Source organism: Orbicella franksi, chromosome 14 (genome assembly GCF_964199315.1).
Source record: "Orbicella franksi chromosome 14, jaOrbFran1.1, whole genome shotgun sequence".
Classification (NCBI taxonomy): Eukaryota; Metazoa; Cnidaria; class Anthozoa; order Scleractinia; family Merulinidae; genus Orbicella; species Orbicella franksi.
This window is the reverse complement of record NC_138158.1, coordinates 1,121,635-1,133,340: the sequence shown is the minus strand read 5'-3', so window position 1 is coordinate 1,133,340 and position 11,706 is coordinate 1,121,635. Positions and strand designations below refer to the sequence as shown.

Below are 11,706 nucleotides of genomic sequence, written 5' to 3'. Positions count from 1 at the left end.
AACATCATGGTTAAAAAAACTGAGTGTAATGGACAAAATAAACCATGCAGGATGGTTTGGATTGAGAGTCTCAGGGATGAAGTTTTCCTACGCCGGTCAGTTTACTTCTATTCTCTCACAGGGCCGTTTTTCACCAAAACATATCAGAATGGGCGATGTCTAGGTGCCCATTCCGGGATCACTGCGCTGTAGACAAGATGGGAAACAGCCTTGCTAATAATCCTGCCTTGAAGGGATGATTGACTCTTGTTTTTGCCGCGAAACTGACATAACGTGACGAATTGCTCGTGCGGCGTGAGGCGTGCTAAGGCTGTGATGAGGTAGTGCTAGTTACAGCACATGATGTGGCAATGACGTCGTTTATTTCATAATTGAATAAAATGCTTAGTTACTGAAACATATTGCTGAAGCTGAGGTGTGACCTCAGTTGATAACGCAATTGCTTTCTTTCACTCTTTTCGCGTTGTGTTTTGGGGCGAAAATTGCTCTCGCCCATCCGGCGGAAGTTTGACCAGTCCTCACTCCTCCAAAGTGAAACAAGTGAATGAACATCCGTCATGGAAGGCTTAAACGATTCTGTAGTTGGGATGACAGACGAAAATTCTCCTCTTCTCTCTGTACAAGGAGGTCCAAACCATGGCAGCAAGGACAGGTTTAGTGTTTCAAGCAATTCGAGGTAGAATTGCGTTAAATTTCAAATATTTTGAAAGTTTAGCTTGGCTTTCGTCCTGTAAGCCGGTGTAAGCTTGTAACGTAACCATTTAGAAAATTTTTTCCTGATGCCTTGACTCCTAACTTGAAATCAATTCGGAGATTGCACGCAGCTTTTTTCAAAAGAGAAAAGCTTTTAGGCTGATAATCTGTTTAATATTTGGACATTTAAGTCGACATATGGATTGCAATGAACTTGTATATGTACTTAGCTTAATAGATTGTTCTAGACGCCGCCAACAGGCCAACAAAAATTTCTGAGATTGTCAAAGTTAGGCGAAAGCTTAACCTGCGATCCAGTGACTTTATAGTCTAATGGCTCTAGACACCTAGATTGGGTTGTTCTTCTTATCAAAGTGAAAAGGGAAGGAGTCATGTTAAGTACATAAAGGGCAGAGGTGAAATTGAACCCAGATCACTTGGTTCATGTGCATGAGCAAATCGCGATCTCGTGAATCACCGCTAGAAGCTGGCTTCCAGTGAATTGAAATTTTGCAATATATTGTGTTACCCATTCAATAATTGAAAAGCCAATCATTCTTGATCCAGTGCAATTCAGGTTAACCAGAGCACTATTCAAGCTAACCAGCATGCTAAAATTAACCAAAGTTGTTTAGGTTTACTAACTGAAGCTATTAAGGTTAACTAGAGTGCTACTTTTTCCTAATCCTTGTTTTTTGGTGCATTTGGTGGCATATCAGGCAAGTTCGGTCAAGCCATATTTCGTAATTTTTGCCGAGACATGGTCAGGGCAAAATATCCACATCTGATATGCAGCTGAAAATATTTACCAAAACGGCACAAATAACAGGTAGTCACCATAAATTATCCAAATTCAGCAAAAAAAAACTGATAAGTCAGGTGCCAGTTATTTGAAAGATGGATAACACTATCCAGTGAATAAGCGTTGACAAAACAAACTACTCTATCCACTGGATAGTGATTTATCCAGTGGATAGCATTATCCACCTTTCGAGCAACCCAATGGCTTGATATTGCTGTAAACAAGGCCTTTGATTGGCTTTTTCCTGAGTGAAACATTCAAGTTGGCAAGTAGATTGTTAAGCTACAGTGTTACAGTACTCCAATTGAGAAAGGGGCACAAGTTCAAAAACCTGACAAAGTTGGTTATAGATCTGAGCCAATGAATTTATCTTCACAGAACCCATGATGATCTGGTGAGGCACGTATCAATTGGCCTGGTTCAATTTCCCATGGACAATCTTCTTTAAAACTTATCTTAGAGTCTTGTTATAATGAACTGGTCAACTGACCATTAATTGAATTCAGAAAGCGAATTTTTAAGTGCTCGAAAATTATAAATTAAACATTTATTATTAAATGCATTATTAATAATATATAGATTATACCGCTAGCCATGTTGACCATGAGAAACCAATTCCTGGGTTCCTATGAGTATGGTGCTCTGCTTGGTGTATTATAATTATAATTATAATTATAATTATAATTATAATTATAACTATAATTATAATTATAATGCATTTGACATTCAGATAAATTATCACTGCGTTAATCATTGCTGTTCTTCACTTTCTAACTCTTGTTTCTTAATTATAATTATTTAAGTTCCAGGAACCAAGATGATAATAGTACAGTTAATGGAAGTTCAAGGAGAAGCTCTGTTGATGTGGAGTCACAGAATCAATTTCCAAAGAGAAAACCATTTCATTATAACACGCTAAAAAGTCCAATTGTAACATCACACGATGCGGACATGGCAGCAAAATTCAGTCGCTATAGATACATTTCAAGACTGTCCAGACATAACTTGGTAAGGAAAGAATAACTTACAATAAATTTTGATAATAACAGTTATTGATAACATTATAACATTTATCTATCGGATCATGGCTGCTAAAGACATTCGACAGTGGAGTGATTGATACCCTCAATCGACCCTCAATCAGCATCTCAATGAACACTCCATCGACATCCTGGTCGATACTTGGTCATCACTCCATTGACACTCAATCAACATCTCGATTGAGACTCAGTCAACAGTCGGTCAGTAGTCGGCCATGTCAACGGACTCATATGACTCAAAAATTAGTTGACTCTCAACTGACTGTAGATGTCAGCTTAGTGTGGAACAAGTACCAACTGAGGTGTCGATGGAGTATCGATCAACACTCGAACGCAGATGCCTTTAGTACACATGATCCACATTATCAATGCATCTAGGAAACAACTTACTGTTGGCAGTCATTACTTCTTTGTTCTCAGGGGAAAAATCTTGTTGTAGTGAAAGATTAGAAAGTCTGCAGTTGATACATGTATTACAGTACCTTGTGTTTGAACTATAAAATTTTCCTGAGTTCAGACACCAGTTTGGCAAAGTAAAATCTTATATTTTTAGTTTTACTATTTGTTGCTGTCTTCTCTCTTAGATAATTCCAAGTCACATGCTCCCATCTCAGTTATTTCTCATTATACCTAAAGAAAGTGATGAGAAACAAAGCAGCCTTGTGACAATGTTAGTAAACTTTTTGAGGCATGTTTATTTAATTTAGTGGCAGGATTTATCTTTATGGTGAACGTTGATTATTTCTAATAGCAAAGTGTTGAGAGATGGGTAAATGTGTGTTCATTATAAACAAAAGCATTTGGTTTGAACAATAAATCAGGGGCGTACTTAAGTGGCTTTGTTATTAAGGAATTCATTGCTTATTGGTTTTCTACTATAATTTCATTCATTCATGTTTAATTGGTATGGTGTTGAGATGAAGGCCGCGTGCTTTGGCCAAAATGTTTAGTTCTGTCAGTGTATTGGACTCCACAAGATCAATATTTAAAAGGTTGGGACTATCAAGGGATCTCAAGTTGTTAGAGGCACCTAGTGCAATGATTCAGCATTAATGAGTCATCAGCTGAAGATGATTCGGTTTTTAGCTACAAAATAGCAACATTTTATTAATGCCTTGGTTGATAATATTAATTTTTTTTTTTTTTGCTGTTTAGTTTTTCAATTTGGAACACTATGATGGGCACATCACTGTTGAGCATTCCATGGGCAATCAATCAGGTTTGTATATCTCAGTCAAAACTCTGTGAAGTCCAGACAGTATAATTTGAACTCTTTGTGTTAGATCTTTGAAACAATCTTTTTTTTTTTAAATAGATAAATATTATGCAAATTGGTCAGTCCTAACCTCTTGTCTGGCAATATATCCAGAGCTGAGTTTCTTCAAATCAGTTATTTACTTATAAAGACAGTGGTTGAATGATTAAAGATGAGTCTCCACTGGATTTGTGAATTCAAAGTGATTTTTTAAAATAATGTTTGAGCAAATGCTTTATGTTGTTAGTACCAGACATTAATCAATTCATTTCATTTTGCAGGCTGGTTTTGCTCTTGCTATCATTCTTTTGATATTGATGGCTGGGATTTGTCTTTACAGTTGTTACTTGATACTCAAATGTGCTGAAGAGACAGGTACAATTGTTAGCTGAAAGCCAGATGGTACAAAACAAAGTTCTATATGGGGAGACTCCAGCACAAGCTCCAAACAGTGGGAGCTGGATTGTGAAAGGGGGAGGGAACTTAGGAGCAGTGGGGATAAGAACTCTTTGGAAGGTGAAAGAAAAGAGGAAAGGAAATGGGACTACCCCTTGGGATGATGGAAATCAGGAAAAAACAGAAAGATTTTTTCAATGTTACATAACACTTTGCAATCTTGTGGGAAAAACACCATGACTACCAATACATATACAATACAGGGAAGTTGAAGGTCTTTAAGAGTAGCATACTGAAGCTTTCAAACTATTCATATTCATGTATTATAGTATTAAAATTAGTGCATTATACGTTATCATCACCATCACAAGATTTGTCATCGTCTTCCTTTCGTCATCATTAATATCATCAACATTGTTTATTTGCCTTAAAAGAAGTGTTAATTTAATTAAATACATGCAGGTACAGTAATGTAGACAGGACAAGAAAGCCATCCCAGTTAATAAAATATGGTTTTAATTGTTACTCTCAGAAGCTACATTTTTGTGGCTAGGCCAATTCATTGGTATTTCATTAAAATTCAATAATAATGGGAGAGAATTCCAGTACATAAGTATTTGTTGACAAGTTTAATTCTCTCTTTCTCCAGCAAAGCGTGGTGAGCTTTTAGAATTTTCTGACATCTGTAAAAAGTACCTTGGTAAGCCTGGAGAGCTCATCGCAGTGTTGTTTTCATTGGCTGCTATTGCGGGATCTGCCATTGTCTTTTGGGTTCTTATGAGCAATTTCCTCTTCAATTCTGGAAAATACATTGAAGGTACGTAATATTTTCCTGAAGCTACTGACCTTGTTCAGCATACAATGTAAATTAAATGGAATTTAATTAGTGCCATGAAATGACCAGAAACAGATTCTTGATCATCTTTTCCACAGTTACATAGCATTACATAAATCTGGTCATTTTCCCTTCAGGTTGCCTAAACAACTGAAACTTTTTTCATACATGTATTTGCTAATGACATGTTGTAGACAACAACTGAAAGTATTATCATAAAAAAATTATGTGTATTTACTTACTACACTTTTCTCCCAGAATCATTTGTCTGCGCAGAAAAAAATGCTTTTAATTAATTTTTGTCACCACTCAAAATGAAAACTACAGAGCATGACATTGATGTGAAGTCATTTCTTTCTAAACACCATATAAGACAATTTGTGTCAATCATAATTCTGAACCTGGTCCTCTAAGCAGTGAATTACTGTCAGTAATCAATGATCCGAGATAGTGATCACAGAGCCAAGTACAAAGTTGCAACTCAGACGGAGATATTTATTACATAGTGACTTTATGCACAAGTATTTAATTTATTCAAAAAATTGGTATTTGCTTGTTTTCAGAGAGCATACATCATGCCTATTCAGTTCCCATGTCACTGAATTCTTCAAATGCCACACACCATTTGGGAGGTAATTATTTTATAATTGTACTCAAAGTGCACCCAACAGACTTGGATGCTTCTTAATTCAATGTTTGATTGAGCCCCTTTGATCTGTGGAATATGCTGTGCATTTATATCTAGGTTTAAGAGAAGAGATTTGGAGACAGAACAGTGGAACTCCTTAAATCCAGTCACCAATGGGCCACAAAAATATGGCCATATTAACGAGGTGGCCACATTAATGGGGCACTGCCTGTAAGGAAGGATTTCACTGTATATCTCTGTTGACTGGTCTATCCTTCTATTCAGTCACTCATTCAGTGCATGTTTTTTTAGGGCTATATAATATTGAATTGTTATGATAAGTAATTTACAGGATGCGAACAAACCTGATATTACAACATGGAGGCATACACTTAAAATCTTTTTGAAATTAAGAATTCAGACGAAGTACATTTACATGCCGAGACGTTCTTTTTGTTGCATCAGTTCTAGTTAAACATGTTTTTCAAAAGTGCCTTGGTTAAGGCTAGGCAATAGATGGACTGTAGTCCTGGGTTGGGGTGAGATTAAAATTTTTCAGTCAGCATAACTTAGGTATCAGTGATACTTGGCAGTTATGAGCTAACAAGGTGGTCTACTTGAATTCTTTTTTCTTTTCAGCGCTTTGCCCCAATGGTGATAAATCATCGTCAAGTACGGAAGATAGCTTAGTAAGAGCTGACACATCAAGCTTCTTCAAGTTCTGGAAACTCCAATACACTGTACCATTCTTTTTAATTGTTATCCTCTTTCCACTGAGTAGTGTCAAGTCACCAACATTCTTCACAAAATTCAACTCTTTAGGTGAGCTAAATATTTGGTCATCTAGGGATGACAAATGGTAAATTCAATACTTTGAGATGGCAACACCTATACCTTTTCTATGGGTCCAATACTGTCTTAGCCTTGCAGAAGTAACCAGGACTCTGAGAAGGCATTGTGAAAAATTCTAGATGATGCTAAGACCTGTGATATTTGACTAAAACTTAAAAGGCAGGAAATATTTTTCGAGGGACTATTTGCCACCTCAATAAAGCTAGTCAAATTTTCTGAAAAATAATGTAATCCACTCTGACTCAAGTCCATGTTTCTGGGCTTTGAAAGATCAACACCTCGTTTCTCCTTAAATTTACATTACAAATATGTTAAAAGGTACAGTATGTCATCAGCCATTTATTATTAAATTAAATATTAAGTTAAGACAATAGAAAAAAAAAACCCAGGCTGGCTAGGAGATACTGTTTTGATATTCCTCCAAATTGTCAGAACTGACTTAAATTGAAATAACTATTATTCTCAATTTGTAATTTGTAAGAATTTATCTAATAAATTGTAACGCTCGTTTGACTAATTTTTTTTAGGAAAAGTCGAATATAAGTAATAAATGCTATTGTTATTGTTGTTATTATGGCATTTAGTTGGTATGTAGTAATGAGAGTAAACATTTTAGTCAGTTTTTAAGTCTCCTAGAAAATTTTAATTATTAATATTTTTGTAATTTCTTTGCACACAGGTACTTTATCAGTCATGTACATAATTGTCTTCATCATCACTAAAGCCAGCATATGGGGAGTTCACATGGATTTTAGTCATGGAAACATACCCAGTAAGATATAGTGAACGTATGATTTTTTTTTCAGTTGACTGGGAGATTTTTAACTCATCTTTTTCAATTTTCCATATTATTCTAGTGTTCAAGGATGGTTTCCCAGCCCTGACTGGAATTCTAACTTTGGCTTACTTTATTCACAACTGCATCCTTTCAATAATGCGCAGCCAGGAACACCCTGAAAATAATGTGAGTAGTCCTGCAAGGCATGTTCATTTGTAACTGAAGTTAGCAGCATTCTGCCCTGTGCACCAGGGGGTCTGCAGCCCCCCCAATTTTGGCAATTTTGAAATTTTTCAGGCAAAATGCTCATTATTCCACATCAGTTACTGGCATCTGCTGTAGCTCATGGCTAACATTCGTGCCAGATCATGGTTTCTGATTTGACTAGATTGGGTGCGATGTCTACAGAAGTCATAGAGTATGCCAAGTTTCAAAATTATAACTGTTTTTTAGATGTGAGAATTGTGAATGTCATTGTTCTTCATGCAATTTTAGGGCACTAATTAGTATCCCAATTTCAACACTGACACCTTTGGGTATCGTGCAATTTTTTGGGAGACAAAAAGATCACATGCCCACTGCTGTCCCCCCCTCTCCCCCCAAGTCTGTAGGTGCCCATATACCTATGGTTAGCAGAGATGGAAACTGGAATTCTGTGCTGACCATTTTTTCATCAAATAATGTTGACAATGATTTCCCATTTTTCAGGTACGAGACCTCAGTATAGCATTCTGCTTGGTAGCTTTAACATATACACTTGTTGGTGTGCTGTTTTTCATTACTTTTCCAAGAGAAAAATCTTGTATTCAGCAGGTACACTAATACTTGTTTTCATACAGTTGTTTTCATACCATATGCTTAAATTTAAACAAGTTGTTATTCCATTTCCAAATGCAAATTTGTTCCACCCAGATGTATAAATGGGTATTCCTCCCAAAAAAGAACTAAACTTCACAACAGGCTGTCAAAAACTAAAACTAACAAATACACACAACCATCACTACCACTGCTTGTTGTGAAATACAGACAGTAGTGATTGGTGTACTGTGTACTGTAAAACGCCGCCATGCAGCCTCTCATCCACTGCCCATCCTCCCATGTCCTCACTGCCCACGCAAATTCTAAGCGAGGATTGGCCTGCTAAGCCACCTCCGAGGTCATCAAAGAAGAGGAGACCGTACTGTTAGAAGAAACTGATGCTCGCACATGAGCTGAGGACGACTATGACAACCCATCACTGAGCTCAAGATTAAAAATACGCAAAATTTCATTGTTGAAAGTTTTCAAACCAGTCTGGTTTAAATCAAATAGAATCTACAGTTTAGAGAGGAAACTAAAACTCAAACTTGGCTCAGAAATTTTAAAGCAAGGCAAATTTAGACCACAGCATAGACAACATGTTAGCTGTTAGAGATGAATTTTATGAAGAAATAGCTGAACTTGGAAACTGCAAATCTAAGTTGTACATTATTAAAGTTTGTGTTATTAGTTATGAATTGCATTACCAGCCACTGAAAGATTGTTTTATTTCTGTTTGTCTAGGTTCTTCTGGACAATATCCCTGCACCAGATGTGATGGCATTTGTAGCAAGGCTCTTTCTTTTGTTTCAACTAACTACCGTCTTCCCTCTGATACTGTATATTACACGTGTACAGTTCATGTTATATTTCTTTGACAAAATTTATCCCAGGTGAGTAGTTGGAAGTTTTCTTTTAGTTGCACTGGGGGACTTTAGAACTGAGTTTATTCTCCTTATTGCTGCCGTATACTTTAGTTGGAGACACAGAGGCCCAATTGTCAGCATGCTGGACTCCAGATCATGCGGTTTGGGCTCAAGCATGGGCTGGGGTTATCGTGTCTTGTTCTTCTTGTTCTTGTTTTTTACTGAGCTTTTTTTCTTTGGGGGTAACCTTGTGAAGCATTCAATTCAGAGGGGATAGAAATACTCCTAGTCACCCCAGGCTCCTAGTCAAGCTCCAGCCTGATAGGCTACTAGCCTTGAGCACAGTCCTAACCTACACTTTATGATATCAAAGAGTGGTTGAGTGCAAAAAGGTCACAGGTCTTCCATCATCATAGGTGGTCATCCTGTGGCCTGTTGTATGTCACTGCTTTGAAATTAGGGGTATTTTTTACATTTCACAGCCTTTCACATGAAAGCTAAATAGTAATATTGTGAAGGGTAACCAAAAGTTCCCAAATGGAAATTGCAGGCTATTACAAGGGTTTTTGCTCACTTGAAAATTTAGTTAGAAATTCACCTGCAATAGAAAACGGGGTTGCGTGAGGATGGGGAGCATGTAGATTACGACAGTGGTCACAAGAAAAGCTTCAACTGTACTTTCTTTTCTTTTTCTCACAGAGCATGTTTTTCTTTTTCCATTCACAGCTTTCTTCATGTTTTCATCCTGAACTTAGTACTTATAATGGCCTGTGTTCTTTGTGCAGTTTTTTATCCACATGTTGGCAACATTATAAGGTAGACTAATGGTAGCGGATAAATACATAGTTTGCAAGTTATTTGGAAATTTAATATTAATTACATGTTGAGTTTCAAACTTTCTATATTTAAGGTGGAACTGTAATCCTATTTTACAGCTAATTTCAGTTTTATCTTGCAACATTTGTAATTCCCATCACTTGCCTGCTTGTCTTTGATATTTTGAGGAGAAATAGAGTACATCTCAATTTCACACAGCAGTATTTTTAAAACCCTTTTGTTGTGTCATCCTCAGGTATGTGGGATCATTGAGTGGACTGGCATACAACTACTCGCTTCCATGCATTGTGTACATGATAATTCAGAAACGAAAAGGCAAGCTGTCTGGGCTGAGTGCTGTAATGCATTCTTCCATTGTTGTATTGGGAGTTCTCAATTTTATGTCTCAGTTCTTTATCGCAGCATAATAACCCACTTCCAATTTGCCTTAAGCTTCTCTATCAAAGCGAGGCCTGGTTCACAATCATTCATATGAAAAAGAGTTTAATTTGCAAGTCAATGAAATCTCATTTTCATATGAAAGGATAGGCATTAAGACTCGCTTTGAGAAAAATGTTCTAATGTCCTATTGTTTCTACAAGATTTTAGTTTTATGTAAGATTCTAAATGGTGTTATACATTGTATGAGTACAAGAAGAATATATTCCATGTTTTTGTCTACTATTGCTTGGGTGCATAAATAAATTTTAAAGAAATTTATTTTCTGATTATGTCCTCTCTTTTTTATCATTTCTTGCTGAGTGCCGGTCACTCTTGACTGGTAGCTGTTTAATAGATCGAAACCAACTTACAATTGATACATTGAATTGTTACTTCACTAAAATCATTCTGTGAATTGCATTTTGTTCTTTTGTAGCATTATTTATTTACTGTTATAAAATGTCCAATGAGTTGTACACATGATTGGTCAGTTTGAGTTCATTATAGTGCTGTAAAGGATGTAATGTCCCTCACGTGCATGTTTTATCAACTGAAGTTATAATGAACGTGGCCCACCTTACGAGTTTGAGATCAAGCAGTTTCTTGGACATTTGCATAAGGAATGTAGTCAAAATAGTCACCTTGTGCATTGTTGAGTTCAATTTAAGGCACTTTCCTGCTTTTAAGAACACTTGAGAAGTGTGACAAGTTATCAGCTGTGCCATGTGCCTCTCTTTGTATTTTCTGTTCTTAATTATTCCTGCGTGTTAATTTAACCCAACAGTGCACTGGACGTTAAATTTGTCCTTATTAGGTAAGGGAATTCATTCATATTAAAATTGGTAGAAATATATCAAGAGACACTTTTAGAAAATTTTTCTTTGTCATAGGGTTTGTAGTCAAGTGCATAGGGGTATGTAATAAAATACACAAGACTGGAATTAGATTCAGTCATAGAAATATTTATGTTAAGGGCCTGACTTGTGTTTAAAAGTCTTCAAATTGATTAAATGGCTACACACAATGAATGGAATTGTAATTATTGAAATATTTAAAATTGGACCTCTGTAAAATAGAAGGGTTCAAATTGTGTTTTAAAAAAACAGTGTATTATGTTGTACCTTGCGTACGGTATCAGAATAAAAGGTATTTTTTAAAATAATATACACTCCCTCTTTATTGTCAACTTGTCATTATATCGGGCTTTACATTTCTGGGTTCTTTGGCACTTATGAACATTAAGGTCTCTTACTGAAGCAGCAAGAACATGCTGTCATGGCTGCGAGTTACAATTTTTTCCCCTCATTGAACGTCATTCACCATGGTTACCTTGCATGGATACTCCTGTGTCACACGTGTGTATAATAGACAATTTTCGTATTCTCGGTATTGGACTTGAATTAGCTTGCAACTGAAACAATTTTCAGACGGTAATAAGAAGTATGGGGTTACAAACAGTATAAACCATGTAACAAATTGCCAATCACAACTTTTAAAGTAATTTCT

At 36.3% G+C, this 11,706-nt stretch overlaps 1 protein-coding gene across 1 annotated transcript; it reads left to right on the top strand.

Moving 5' to 3' along the window:
• The first annotated feature begins 537 nt into the window (after positions 1-537).
• Positions 538-11,622, top strand: LOC145467134 (sodium-coupled neutral amino acid transporter 9 homolog). The gene is made up of 14 exons (XM_081450669.1): positions 538-676; positions 2,299-2,503; positions 3,120-3,205; positions 3,691-3,754; positions 4,072-4,165; positions 4,836-5,003; positions 5,585-5,653; positions 6,289-6,471; positions 7,181-7,273; positions 7,359-7,465; positions 7,988-8,092; positions 8,822-8,970; positions 9,670-9,759; positions 10,016-11,622. The coding sequence occupies exons 1-14, from the start codon at positions 558-560 to the stop codon at positions 10,185-10,187; spliced, it is 1,704 nt and encodes a 567-aa protein (XP_081306795.1). The 5' UTR covers positions 538-557; the 3' UTR covers positions 10,188-11,622.
• Positions 11,623-11,706: the final 84 nt, after the last annotated feature.

Bases quoted from the DNA above. Each gene is read 5' to 3' on its own strand.
- LOC145467134 (XM_081450669.1), top strand. From the start codon at position 558: ATGGAAGGCTTAAACGATTCTGTAGTTGGGATGACAGACGAAAATTCT. The intron at 6,472-7,180 runs GTGAGCTAAATA...CTTTGCACACAG, and splicing joins CACAAAATTCAACTCTTTAG to GTACTTTATCAGTCATGTAC. The intron at 9,760-10,015 runs GTAGACTAATGG...TGTCATCCTCAG, and splicing joins CATGTTGGCAACATTATAAG to GTATGTGGGATCATTGAGTG.